This window comes from Stomoxys calcitrans, chromosome 1 (genome assembly GCF_963082655.1).
Source record: "Stomoxys calcitrans chromosome 1, idStoCalc2.1, whole genome shotgun sequence".
Classification (NCBI taxonomy): domain Eukaryota; kingdom Metazoa; phylum Arthropoda; class Insecta; order Diptera; family Muscidae; genus Stomoxys; species Stomoxys calcitrans.
The window spans coordinates 224,314,725-224,329,993 of NC_081552.1; the positions used below are offsets into that span (position 1 = coordinate 224,314,725).

At 36.8% G+C, this 15,269-nt stretch overlaps 1 protein-coding gene across 3 annotated transcripts in view; it reads left to right on the plus strand.

Moving 5' to 3' along the window:
- The window catches only part of LOC106082944 (protein ECT2), a 105,229-nt gene extending 91,795 nt beyond the window's left edge, over positions 1 to 13,434 (plus strand). For 2 of the 3 annotated variants that reach the window (XM_013245709.2, XM_013245711.2), the window contains 7 exons: positions 2,044 to 2,175; positions 2,246 to 2,605; positions 6,424 to 6,981; positions 7,054 to 7,437; positions 7,521 to 7,631; positions 7,969 to 8,118; positions 11,602 to 13,434. In XM_013245709.2, the coding sequence (XP_013101163.1) occupies positions 2,044 to 2,175; positions 2,246 to 2,605; positions 6,424 to 6,981; positions 7,054 to 7,437; positions 7,521 to 7,631; positions 7,969 to 8,118; positions 11,602 to 11,739 (1,833 nt within the window). In that variant the 3' untranslated portion in view covers positions 11,740 to 13,434. Of the gene's footprint in view, positions 1 to 2,043; positions 2,176 to 2,245; positions 2,606 to 6,423; positions 6,982 to 7,053; positions 7,438 to 7,520; positions 7,632 to 7,948; positions 8,119 to 11,601 lie in introns of those variants that run through there. The other variant, XM_013245710.2, reaches the window with a different exon arrangement.
- The last annotated feature ends 1,835 nt before the right edge of the window (positions 13,435 to 15,269 follow it).

The following is a 15,269-nucleotide window of genomic DNA, read 5'->3' on the forward strand; positions in this document are numbered from 1 at the left end:
ACACCTACATTGAGTGGTCTAATAAGTATTGGGTTGCCCAAAAAGTAATTGCGGATTTTTTTAAATGAAAGTAAATGCATTTTTAATAAGACTTAGAATGAACTTTAATCAAATATACTTTTTTTACACTTTTTTTCTAAAGCAAGCTTAAAGTAACAGCTGATAACTGACAGAAGAAAGAATGCAATTACAGAGTCACAAGCTGTGAAAAAATTTGTCAACGCGGACTATATGAAAAATCCGCAATTACTTTTTGGGCAACCCAATACAAGTCATTGTTCAATTTTGTAGATCAAAATATTGGTCTTTTTGGTAGCCATATACAAATATAGACCGATGTAAACCATATACGACACGGATGTGTCAAATTTCACCGAAGTCGGATTATAAATGTGCCTTTTATGGGCTCAAAACTTCAAATCGAGAGATCGGTCTATATGGCAGCTATATCCAAATCTGGACCGATTTGTGCCATATTGCAGAAGAATGTCGAAGGGTCTAACACAACTTACTGTCCCAAATTTTACCGAAATCGGATTATAAATGTACCTTTTATGAGGCCAAAACCTAAAATTGAGAGATCGGTCTATATGGCAGCTATATCCAAATCTGGACCGATTTGTGCCATATTGCAGAAAGATGTCGAAGGGCATAAGACAACTCACTGTCCCAAATTCCACCGAAATCGGATTATAAATGCGCCTTTTATGGGCCTAAGACCCTAAATCGGGGGATCGGTCAATATGACAGCTATATCCAAATCTGAACTTATCTGGGCCAAATCGAAGAGGGCCCAAATTTCGGCGACATCGGACAATAAATGCCCCTTTTTATGAGCCCAAACCCTTATATCGAGAGTTCGGTCTATATGACAGCTATATCCAAATCTGAACCGATCTGGACCAAATTGCAGAAAGTTGTCGAACAGCCTAACACAACTCACTGTCTCAAATTTCGGCGAAATCGGATAATAAAAGCGCCTTTTATGGGCCCAAAGCCTTAAATCGAGAGATCGGTCTATATAGCAGCTATATCCACGTACAAGTCCAAAGAGGTTCTGCGTCTTAGTCGAACTTTGTCCGAGGTTAATTCTGGTGGTTGTTTAACATTTAGGAGACCACAAATGTGACAAATCTCGCCCTATCTGTTTTGGGATGCTTGGCGAGTAAGGCGATTGGCGTATCTCTTACGATCAGTTACCTCAACATGGCCAAAAGCGACTAAGGACTTATCATCCCTTTTGCCGGAGTTTACGAAGAGCAACATAAAAGTTAGCCAATAACGGCACTTAGGTAATATTGGATTGCCCAAAAAGTAATTGCGGATTTTTTTAAAAGAAAGTAAATGCATTTTTAATAAAACTTAGAATGAACTTTAATCAAATATACTTTTGTTACACTTTTTTTCTAAAGCAAGTTAAAAGTAACAGCTGATAACTGACAGAAGAAAGAATGCAATTACAGAGTCACAAGCTATGAAAAAATTTGTCAACGCCGACTATATGAAAAATCCGCAATTACTTTTTGGGCAACCCAATAGTTGTTTAAGCTGACTATCCTACCGATTTCAAGATTTAGTTCCCATCGCCCTCGCATGAAATATCGGTATTATTCGGTCAGCTAATAAAAAGGCAACAACTCCGCGTTTATGATGTCCTGGGGTTTTCTGTCACCAACACGTTCTAATTCGTGTATTCTAAAAAAAAAGCTGTTCGACCAAACGCGGAGCATTATTGATCAGGTGGAGCAAACTTTACTGCTTACCAACAAAATGTATAGTTTGTGATGTAGTATAATGTAGAGTTCTGTGGCGTTTACATAACTTGACTGTTATGTCCCAAGTGGTGTAGGGTATCATAAGTTCTTCGTTGTTTCTAATCGTTTTGGATTAAAATTTTAACAATAATTTATCAATACACACATATGGCTGCACATTGTTGAATATATATTTTTGATAAATTTATTTTATTATTATAAATTATTATTATTTTTTTTTAAATTATAAAATTAATCCCAATATAAAATTTAATATGATTCCCTTTAGGTGGTTGATAAGCACACCACTCAAACCAAGCCTGAGCCAAAAAATCATCGTACCCATATCCTAAAATCCGATTGGTTTTGGTATACCATACAAAATGGTTATGCCGATGAAATGGATTATCTCTTTGGAGATGTAAGTATTAAATCCATGTTAAATATTTAATTTTGTTATTAAAATGATTCTTGTTTTTGATTTTCTCCAGTACTTGGATAGCATTGCCAATACCCCCAATACAGATCGTCGTGATTCCTTGCCGATTAGCTTCAATAAACGCAAACGTAAACGTTTCTCACAACGCATCCAATTGGAGGGTACACCTTTAGGTTCCACCAAGCGACGTTCATCCGTATCGGATGCTGGTCTTCTATCTGCTTCGGGAAGTTTCTTTGATTGCACCACCAGCCCCTCAAAATTAGAAAATGGTACTATTCTGACAGAGCCTGAGACATCGACATGTGAGGTTCAGACACCGGGGAAGAAGGCATCAATGCGTTTTAATCATTTTATGGATTTCTATAGTACGGAATCGAATTATGTTGGTATTTTGGATACAATAGTGAATGTGAGTATTAGTAGATAAGATTTTACTGAAAACGATTTTACAATTTTGAAGGCATGTTTTATAGAGGATATAACATCACAGAAAAAAAAATAGAAATCGGTTTCAATCACGAAATTAATTGATCCAATTAATTTTTTGATTCAAACGGTTTTAATCACGAAAATGGTAATATCAATCACCGTTTCTGAAAGAGTAATTGAAAAAATTTGCAACTAAAAAAAGGCATAATCAATTAATAAGTGATTGAAAATTTTGAAAATTTCAATTAATTTTTTAATTGATCAAATTAAAAAAGTTATTGAAATTTTCAAATAATTTTTTAATTAATCCAATTAAAAAATTATTGTAATTTTTTGAAAACTTCAATTCAATATTTGGTACACTGATGTTTACCTCCTGGAACTTGAGCTGCGTTGTTTATTGATGTTGTTAGGACAAGGGTCCGTAAGCACCCGTATAAAAAAACTCCCAAAAAACTTCCCCAAAAAAATTGTTCCTACTTCTTACCATGTTACAAATTGCAGTAGAAATGTGTTCAGGACCAGTAAAGGCTGCCAAAGGCCAGCCAACTTCCGACGTACTCCCGCTATCATTGTTTTGAACAAAGTGCCTGAAAAATTGGCGCGGATGTCATTAAATTTCTTGCAGCGAAATAGGCGGCAAAATCGTTTAGGTCAATGTGCGATAGACTAAACCATGGAGCCGTAATCGCACAATCGTTAACATATGATACTATTTCAATGCCATCTGTAGATGCAATGCAAGATAGGAAACTAAACAATGCCAGAGTTACAACTCCATCACCATGGAATTGCCTGTTTCACTCTATGGGGATTCGACCATTTATTCCTAAATTCCACATACGACAGTTCACACAAATTGTTCACGATATAAGGTCTATCCCATGGCAGCCGGTTGAACGTACCGGATTGACCCTATAGAATCCTTCGTCGGCAAGGACTGCCGTCTCAGTGTACATCACACTGCCACAACAACAATAATGATCCAACGTTTTAAACCTTGCTGAAGGGGTGACTTGCCAATATCCTTAAAAATCGTGGCGTAGCGACCGTACAGAATGCCTTCGATAGGCCAATAGCCACCATCCCATAGCCCAGCTTGGCCAGTAATAGCGGGCAAAACAGTTGTCGCGCCAAAGATTTACAAATTTTGTCCATGAACATTCCACTAAGGAACAGGGGCAAACTTTTTGCATATCAATGAGTGCAGTTCGATTCAAGTTTTAAGATCAATGATAAGGTGCCTCCTTTTTATAGACGAGTCCGAACGGCGTGCCCCAGTGCGACATCTCTTTGGAGAGAAGTTTTACAAGGCATAGTACCCAACAAATGTTGCCAGTATTAGGAGGGGAAAACCACCGCTGAAAATTTTTCTGATGGTCTCGCCAGGATTCGAACCCTGGCGTTCAGCGTCATAGGTGGATATGCTTACCTCTGCGCTACGGTGCATAGCACATAAAAATTCTCCAAGCCTGGGAGGAGAAGGACCTTAATCTGTTTAGCTACTGTAGAGAAGGGGAATCGGACTTGCTCGAGTTAAATTTCCCTATACCAGATATTTTATCTAATTACCTTTTTGGGATGCCAATAATAGGTATTCCAGGTGATACCACCGGTTGATCTATGTCCACAGCGGGTATAAGAGTCTTAATTTTGTATAGCAAAACAGATGAAATAATTATCCCATTTTTATGGTAAACTAAAGAGGGTCCTTTTTTATACCCTCCACCATAGGATGGGCGTATACTAATTTCGTCATTCCGTTTGTAATTCATATTTATCTGAGACCCAACATAGTATATATATTATTGATCGTCTTGACATTCTTAGTCTGTCGAAAGCACACAAACTTTCGAAGCAGTAAAGCTAGGTGCTTGAAATTATACATAAATACTCCTTATTAGTGCAGGTAGCTTGGGATTGTAAATGGCCCAAATTGGTCCATGTTTGGATATAGCTGCCATATAAAACCGATATGGGATCTCGACTTCTTGAGCCATTAGAGGAAGTAATTCTTATCAGATTTGTCTAAAATTTAGTACCAAGTGTTTTATTTTGACTACCATAATTTCTACTAAGTATGGGCCAAATCAGTTCATAAACTGCTAACCCGATTTCGGAACTTGATTTCTTGAGCTTCTAGAGGGCGCAATTATCATCCGATTTGGCTAAAATTGTGCATAAAGTGTTTTGGTTTGACCGTTAACAACTGTGCCAAGTATAGTCCAAATCGGTTCATAACCTGATGTAGCTCCCATATATACCGATTTCGGATTTTAACTTCTTGAGCCGCTAGAGGGCGCATTTATTACCCGGTAGGACTGAAATTTTGATAGTGTTTTTTGACTACGAACCTTTCTGCTAAGTATGGCTCAAATCGGTTCATAACCTGATATTGCTCCCACGTAAACCCATTTCGGATCTTGACTTCTTGAGCCGCCAGAGGGCGCAATTATTATCCGATTTGGCTAAAATTTTACATGAAGTGTTTTAGTTTGACCATCAAAATCTGTGCCGAGTATGCTTCAAATCGATTCATAACCTGATATAGCTCCCATTTAATCCGCTCGAGGATCTTGATTTTGTGATCCTCCAGAGGGCGCAATTATTATCCAATTTTGGCTTTTGCAAGAAGTGTTTTGGTTTGGTATGCTCCATAACATGATAAAGCTCACATATGAACCGATCTTCCGATTGTACTTCTTAAGCCTCTAAGGGAGCAATTCTAATCGGATTTGGCTGAAATTTTGCACAACTTCCTGTATGATCTTTAACATACGTGTTAAATATGGATGAATCTTCCAATTTTATTTCCTGAGCCACTTTATGCAATTCTTATCCAATTTGGCTGAAATTTTGTACAATGAATTCCACTTTGGTCGGTAAATAACATGGTATAGCAATTCTTATCCATTACCCTTTGTTTGTCTATAAAGAGATATCGGCCAAAGAACTTTACAAATGCATGGGATAACTATGAGCATCAAACAGGGTGGAAGTTTGAGCTCCATTCAATGTGGTGCTCTTCGTTATGACGAGACGCTTAGCTGAGAGCTACCGGGCGCGTCCACATACGGAGTAGTTGTGACTGCAGTCGCAGACAATCAGCGGTATCGAGTTGTTGTTGTTGTTGTTGTAGCAGATTATTGTGCTCTATCTTTCGTCTGCTTGATTCTGTTGAGTGTCAAAACCCAGGAACTCTGCGACTAAGATGGGGTGCGTCCACAGGGATCTGGATGTGAGTTGAGTGGGTCTGGCTGGGCAGTTAATTAGGGGACATGTATCGTGCGGTCCCTGTTTACAATCGGGACATACATCTTGCACGTCGGCATCAATCCTTGCTCTGTAGGAGTTGAGGCGGCTGCATCTGCCGGAACGTAATTCAGCCAGAACCACTCTGGTTTGCCGGGGGAGGTCAATTTCTTCAGGTGCAATGGGAGCCGGTCGTTCTTCAAGGAGTGGAGAGTCTCAGTGAGAGGCAGGGTGGCACCAGCTCTTGTTAAAATACTGAGTGCCTATGATGCTCGATACGACAAGGCGAGATATTGGTGCCTTTAAATAACCAATGGCCATGATGTTCCCGCGGCGATCGGTTGCATAGACCGGAGAGAGCTTGCTCGTCTATAAGAGCTTGACGAGGATCGCCATCTCCACATGCAAATATGGCTACAACAACAACAACAACAATAGCGATCCATGGTGGCAAATGCGTTCCGACCCGACCGAACTTAGCACGCTTTTACTCGTTTCGATTTAAACCTGAATATAATTTTTTCCAACTTTTTCTATCTCCTCCAGCTGTTTAAAAATCCTCTTGAGGAGATTGCCGAATCTAGTGATGCTCTCTTAAATAAATCAGAAATTAAAGCAATTTTTGGTAATTTTATACCCATACACGAAGTACATCAGAGTATGTTGGAACGTTTGAGAGCCATACACAGCAAATGGTCGGAAGAGTGTCTAATTGGTGATATTATACTGCAGCATCAAGATGAGCTTATAAAGGCCTATCCACCTTATGTGAATTTCTTTGAACAAATGAAAGAGACCCTTATACAGTGTGATACACAAAACCCAAGATTTCATGCCTTTCTGAAAATCAATCAAACGAAACCGGAGTGTGGAAGGCAAACATTACAGGATCTTATGATTAGACCTGTACAAAGATTACCCAGTATTAGTTTGTTGCTGAACGATATACTAAAGCATACAAATAAAAATAATCCAGATTATGCCAGACTTGAAGAGGCCCTAAAGGCTATACGAGTGGTGATGACGCATATAAACGAGGATAAAAGAAAGACAGAGTCGCGTATGGCCATTTTTGATATCTTTAATGATATTGAGGGATGTCCGGTATGTAAAAATGAAATTGAAAAAATTATTTAGGTGTTCATGAAAATTTATTTGTTTCATTTTTGTTTTCAGGCTCATTTGGTATCCTCCAATCGCAATTTTATTTCACGCTGCGAAGTCTCCGAACTCACCGATAATCTTAGTGGGCGTGGCGATAGTTTGGTCTTGTACTTATTCTCCGATTCCATTGAAGTCTGCAAGAAGCGATCGCGTGGTTTCAATTCCGCCAAATCGCCCAGCACAGCGAAATGTTATAAACACATTAAGCTGATGTCCTTAAATGCCATACGCTTTGTCATAGATATCACCGATAGCCCGCGGGCATTTGCTTTGCTATGTCGCCAGGACAAAGATAAATTGCATTCATTCACCATCACCGATGAGGAAATTGATAAAGTGGTCTATTTGAAAAGCCTGTGTAAGCAAATGGCTGAAAATGCCTGCAGAACAGATACGGTAGGTGGTTGTCAAAGGCCAATTAACATGGAAATGGGGCTAATAAAGTCGGTTCTCTTTGTGTGTTTTTTTTTGTATTCCAGGATAAGGCGCTACTATGTCGTACTTCACAAGAATTGGAAGTGGATATTAGTGATGTTAATCTGAGTACGCTATCGAAAGCATTTAAGTTGGCGGCACGCACACGCCTAAAGGTAGGTCCTTTGTGATGATGATGTTTCTTTTGGTTATTTATCTTCATTAGTTTTATGTGTATATAGTATGTATGTATGTATGTATGTGTTTATGTGTTTATGTGGTTATGGTTTATTTTTGTTGTATCCATGTTTGTGCTGGAAGTTTTATCGCTTTGATGTTTTTGTTATTTTTATATGTTTTTTTTTCTTCATTTTATTTTATGTTGATGTGGTTGTTTTCTGTTCTAACATTGGTTTTTTTTTATTTTTTCCGATACAACCACGCTGTGTTTATATGTGTTGCTCTGTCTGTGTTTGTGTCATCTAAATTAAAGAAACTATTTACTCTACCTAGGTCGGGCGCGCATTTTCATTCAACAAAACCCCTTCCAAATTGAAACGTGCTGTGTCAACAATGATGACATCACCATTTGGCAGTACAAATTCCCTAACACCCGCCTCGCAATTAGCCCAAATGCGTTTGGCCAGTTGTACAAATATTCATGTAAGTATTGATAATTGAAATTTATGTTTATATCACTATCATTTTATGGTTAAAAAGGATTTTCATATAAATTGGATTTTGAGGTTGTACATATTATGTAGGTAGGCAAAAATAATCCGGCAGTTTAATTGCTTTGTTATTCTGTGATTTGATAAGTGAGCAAATTAAATAATGGGGCTGTTCATCTTCTTTACTGCTCTTTCAATGTTGCACAGTTGGGTGGCTATGAAAGGAGCACGCCCCGCCCGTGGTCAGATATCATGTATCTGTATAAAAACTTCAGCTTTTGTTTTAGGCCCATATTGCCATAGGCTGGTAGTCGTAACATTTCCTGGTATTAAGAAGAAAAACTTTTGCTAAAGTTTTATAGTCCTTAAATAACTTCCTGGTTGCAAAAACTGTCATTAAATATTCCGGTTAGTGACTCTCGGGCATAAAAATGTATTCCCAGAAATTATTTGCCAAACAAATATAAACAAGTAAGAGTGTGCTAAGTTCGGCCGGGCCGAATCTTGTATACCCTCCACCACCATGGATCGCATTCGTCGAGTTCTATGGGCGGTATCTTTTTTAAGACAAACAAACAATATTAAATAAGAACTTTTATGCTGTTGGAGCTATATCAAGTTATAGCCCGATTCGGACTATAAATGAATGCTGAACATTGTGGAAGACATGGTGTGACATTTCAGTTCATTCGGATAGGAATTGCGCCTTGTAGGGGCTCAAGAAGCAAAATCGGGAGATAGGTTTATATGGGAGCTGTGTCAAGCTATTGATCGATTCAGACCATAATTGTCACGTATGAAGAAGGTCATGAGAGAAGCCGTTGTACAACATTTCTGCCAAATCGGATGAGAATTGCGCCCTCTAGAGGCTCAAAAAGTCAAGATCACAGATCTGTTTACATGGCAGCTATATCAGGTTATAAACCGATTTGAACCATACTTACCACAGTTGTTGGAAGTGATATCAAAACACTATGTGCAAAATTTCATTTAAATCGGACTAGAATTGCGCCCTCTAGAGGCTCAAAAAGCAAAATCGGGAGATAGGTTTATATGGGAGCTGTATCAAGCTATTGATCGATTCAGACCATATTAGTCACGTATGTAGAAGGTCATGAGAGAAGCAGTTGTACAATATTTCTGCCAAATCGGATGAGAATTGCGCCCTCTAGAGGCTCAAGAAGTCAAGATCTCAGATCGGTTTACATGGCAGCTATATCAGGTTATGTACTTAACACAGTTGCTGGAAGTGATACCAAAACACTACGTGCAAAATTATAGTCAAATTGGACGAGAATTGTGCCCTCTAGAGGCTCAAGAAGTCAAGACCCAAGATGGGTTTATATGGCAGCTATATCAAAATATGGACCGAGGTGTTACAACAGAATGACGAAATTAGTATACCCCCATCCTATGGTGGAGGGTATAAAAATTCTGAGAAATATTTCCAAGGACAAAATGAAAACCATTACTCAGCTTTAAAAGAAAGTTACTTTATCCATGAGCTGCTTTGGAAAGACGGGTGTTTTGTTTTCATACCCACCACCGAAGGATGGGGGTATATTCATTTTGTCATTCCGTTTGCAGTACATCGAAATATCCGTTTCCGATCTAAAGTATATATATTCTTGATCAGCGTACAAATCTAAGACTATCTAGCCATATCCTTCCGTCTGTCTGTTGAAATCACGCTACAGTCTTTAAAAATATAGATATTGAACTGAAACTTTGCACAGATTCTTTTTTTTCCATAAGCAGGTTAAGTTCGAAGATGGGCTATATCGGAATTTATATCGATATAGCCCCCATATAGACCTATCAGCCACATTTATTATCCGATTTTGCCAAAATCTGGAACAGCGAGTTGTGTTAGGCCCTTCGACATCCTTCTTCCTTTTGGCCTAGATCGGTCCAGATTTGGATATAGCTGTCATATCGAGCGATCCGCCGATTTAGGTCTAGGGGAAATTAAATTTTTCTTCTACATCTTTTCTTCTTTAATATTAAAAGAAACAAGTAAAAAGGCATTAAGATCGGCCGGGCCAAACTTTGGACACCCCCAACCTCGGGTATATATGAAAACCCCCTTTCGCCACAATCTGGTGAAAATTGGATAACTTATGCACTTATCTAATCCATATTTAAGTCAGATGGCAGAAGGCTTAAAACTACCCACTGTTTGAAATTTCAACGTAAACGGGTAATAAAAAGAGCTATTATGGTCTTCAGACCCTTTATCAGCGGATTGGTCAATATGGCAGCTGTATCTAAATATAGTCCGATCTGAACCATATTTGTGTCCTATGTTGGGAGGCGTAAAACTACTCACTGTTTCAAATTTCAGCGAAATCGGTTCACAAATAAAGCTTTTATGGCCTTCAGAGATCGGTCTATATGGCAGCTATATCTAAATATAGTCCCATCTGCACCATATTTGGGTCAAATGTTAAGAGGCTTAAATCTGCGCACTGTTCCAAATTTCAGTGAAATGGGATAAGAAATAAAGCTTTTATGGGTTTCAGACCCTTTATCGGGAGATCGGTCTATATGGCAGCTATATCTAAATATAGTCCGATCTGAACCATATTTGGGTCAGATGTCGGGAGGCTTAGAACTGCGCACTATTCCAAATTTCAGCAAAATCGGATAATAAATAAAGCTTTTATGGGTTTCAGACCCTTTATCGGAAGATCAGTCTATATGGCAGCTATATCTAAATATGGACCGATCTATTTCATATTTAAGTCAGATGTTAAGAGGCTTAAAATAACTCACTGTTGCAAATTTCAGCGAAATCGGGTAATAAATAAAGCTTTTTATTGGCTTCAGACCCTTTATCGGGAAATCGGTCTATATGGCAGCCAGGTCCATATTTAAGTCAAATGTCAGGAGGCTTAAAATAACCCACTGTTACAAATTTCAGCGAAATCGGGTAATAAATAAAGCTTTTATGGTCTTCAGACCCTTTACCGGGAGATCGGTCTATATGGTAGCTATATCTAAATAAAGTTCGATCTGAACCATGTTTGGGTCAGTTGTCGGGACGCTTTAAACTACTCACTGTTTCAAATTTCAGCAAAATCAGTTTTTATGGACATTAGACCCTTTATCGGAAAATCGGTCTATATAGCAGCTATATCCAAATATGGTCCCATTTGGCCCGTTCAAGAACTTAACCAGCGTGCATCGAAAAGAAGTATCTGTGCCAAATTTCAGCTCAATATTTCAATTTTTGAAGGCTCTAGAGTGATTACAACAGACGGACGGACAGACGGACCGACACACGGACATCGTTAAATCGTCCTAGAATTTTGCGACGATCCGAAATATATATACTTTGTAGGGTCGTAAATTGATATTTCAATGTGTTGCAAACGGAGTGACTAAATTAATATACGGCGATGGGTATAGAAACTAATGAATAGTAATAAATTATTTAAATATAATGAATAATTTAGTTTTTTCTTTATTTCAGGAAGTTGTTGATGACGATAATTCCAATATGCGCAGCAGTTCACCCTCTACACACTCTGAGGTTATAGCTCCCCCAATGTCTGTGCAGCCGACTCGTAAAAATATGGCCTCATGTATAGGCAGTGTTGGACGTATTTAATTATGCCTTCAAGACACCAAAAGTAATCCCAAGTTCTGTGTGTCTCTAACTATGAATCGGTTAGGATCATGTGAGAACATTGAATTTCCGTTACAGCTTCAAATACTCGTTCAATTTCTACCCTTTGGGAGACAAATAATGTAAAGTTAAACAGTTTTCGTTTGAAAATGTTTTAAGGATTTTTTTTTCAATCATTTATTGGCGTCCTAGTGTCACTTGTAAATGAAGACACTTTAAAAAAGTCATTAAGGAAATACACACACACATCCAATTCCTTATGAATCTTGATAAGAATTTTGTTGTAATTTTTAACAGATCTTGCAACACTCTCTCTTTCCAAATGATTATGTTGCATGCAGAAACTAATATGAAAACAAAGGAAAAAGCTACTTATACATAAACTTTAAATTAAACTAAAGTATTTTAAATACTCGAATTTTATGTCCTTTTTATTGTGAAAAAATGCAAAGGCTTTCGTTTTAGACACTCTTTTTTTTATCTATAAAACAAAAAACAAAACAAACCCCAATTATTATTACTACTCTCTATCATATTAAAGGACTTTTTAAAATTGTCTTCTTAATCCAATGTTTAAGCGATTTTTCTTATAGATTTATACTTATACATTTATATATATAACTGAACGTAAAGTAGTTTTATATATAGGATTATTTTCATAAAAATTTTAATTTTTATAGTGTATTCGGTCACAATTTATGTTTTCCTTGTGTGTTCTTATACCCTCCACCCATAGGATCTGGGTATACTAATTTCGTCATTCTGTTTGTAACACCTCGAAATATGCGTCTAAGACCCCATAAAGTATATATATATATTCTTGATCGTCGTGACATTTTAAGTCGAAGTAGCCATGCCCGTTCAACTCTCCGTCCGTCAGTCTGTCTGTCGAAAGTACGCTAACTTTTGAAGGAGTAAAGCTAACCGCTTGAAATTATGCACAAATACTTCTTATTAGTGAAGATCGGTTGGGATTTTAAATGGGCTAAATCGGTTCATGTTTTGATATAGCTGCCATATAACCGATCTGGAATCTTGACTTCTTGAGCCTCTAGAGAGCGCAACTGTCATCAGATTTGGCACAAATTTTGTACAACGGCTCCTTCCATGGCCTTCAACATACGTGTAGAATATGGTCAGAATCGATCTATAGCTTGATACAGCTCCCATATAAACCAATCTCCCGAATTTGCTTCTTGAGCCTCTACAGGGCGCAATTCCCGTCCGATTTAAATAACATTTTGCACATGGAGTTTTGATATCACTTCCAACAACTGCGTGAAGTATGGTCCAAATCGGTGCATAACATGATATAGATGCCTTATAAACCGATCTGGTATCTTGACTTCTTGAGCTTTTAGAAGGCACAATTCTTATCCGATTTGGCACAAATTTTGTACAACGGCTTCTCCCATGGCCTTCAACAAACGTGTGGAATATGGTCAGAATCAATCTATAGCTTGATACAACTCCCATATAAACCGATCTCCCGATTTTGCTTCTTGTGCCCCGAATCGGACTATAACTTGAGCTCCTTCTCCTCCGTGCTTATTCATTATTCTTTGTTTGCCTAAAAAGGGGTACTACGCAAAGAACTCGACAGATGCGATCATGTTGGAGGGTATATAAGATTCGGCCCGGCCGAACTTAGCACGCTCTTACTTGTTTTTTTTTTTTTGTATAAAAAAATAACTAATAAAAAGAATAATAACTCAAAAATTTAAAACTTCGGTTAAATGGACATGCATTGAAGGGCCCCTCGTTCATTTTCTATCAAAAGAACTCTCAAGTTTGTATTTCGTGTCGCTACTATTTGAATTCTTAAAATTTCGAGTTATTACACTTTTGTTTGACAGTTGTGTTATGTCGATTTTATGAACATTCAAATAATCCTTATATTCACTAAGGCTCCTCGTTTTTGCTTGCTTCAAGTTTCTGTTTTGTATTAACTATTTTTCATTTTCTTAATGAAGCCCTGCTTAATATTTTTTTTCAACTTTTCATTTTTATACATTTCCTTTGTGTATGTGTTAGTATCTTTTTGTATATAAATTTGGTATTTTATATAATATATAAAATAGAATTATTGCCCAACGGCATTGCTTTTAGTGTATGTAGCTGTAGAGACAAACTACATGAAAACAAAATCTTACTTAAAAATATAATAATTCAAGAAACCCCTGATTTTTATACACCAACTCGCTCATAAATAAGAAACGAAATTTAATAAATAAATAATAATAAATATTATTTTATATATATTTAACCAAAATAATTTTTAAAATTTAATTAAAATGTCAAAACAGATCGATAGCATAAAATTATTTGTAGTTTTATGGAAAATCATAAATTTTTATGTAAACCATATGCATAAAAACTCTATTAAAAGAGGGTAATTTTTTCCAATAATCATATCTATATTCGTAATTGTGTAACAAAAACAAAAAGGAATCTGTAAAAAAAGAAAAATAAACCGCAAAATATTTTGTATATAAAAGATATTTTATTTATCAATAAATATTTTAGTTTTTTTCTTACAATTTTAAAACTTTTTCAAAAAAAATTCGATGGAAAAAAGCCACTTCGATAATTTTGAAAAAATCAGAATGCTATCCCTCGAAAAATGCAATAAAAAAACAAAATTGAACAATTTCTACGAAATTCTCTTTATTTTATGAAGCCTCTATAAATTTTAAATTGCGGAATGCATTTGAAATTTCGTTATTCGAAGATATGGAGGAGTTATAGCGAAAATATGTGAAATTTTAAGTAAAGTTGTTTATTTTACGAATCGCCTTCGAATTTCAAACTGCGAAATACTTAAATTTTTGATGATTTTTAAAATGAAGGAGTTAAAGCGTTTTAGGCCTTGAAAACGACTTTGAATTTTTACGCACGAAAAAATTAGCTTTTTGCGTTGTTTTTTATAGAAATGCTTAGAGTGTTGGATCATCCAGCACCTCTACGGAAAGGGATTGTCTTCACGAATACAACGGTGTACTCAGAATTTTAAAGTTCGCAAAACTAAAGAAGTAACAGTAATTTCAAACTCACGTTGATTTTTTTTGAATTTTTGGAATATGAATCAAGCGATTTTGCGCTTGCTTTTTGAAGAACGAACACAGGAGTTGCACAATACCGATTTTTCCCCACAATATTCAATACAGTAGACTCAACTCGAAAATTTTTTTCCCATCAAAAATTTAAAATTTTGGTAAGGGGGTAGCCTTTGCTAAAAAATGCCAAAAAAATAAAATATGAAATTTTAAGTAACGCTGTTTATTTTACGAATCGTCTTCGAATTTCGAACTGCGGAATACTTAAAATTTTTCGAAATTCGACAAAATGAAGGAGTTACAGCGTTTTAGGCCTTGAAAACGACTTTGAATTTTTACGCACGAAAAAATTTGTTTTTTGCGATGTTTTCCATAGAAATCTTTACAGAATTCATTCATCCAGCACCACTACGGAAAGGGATTTTCTTCACGAATACAACGGTGTACTCAGAATTT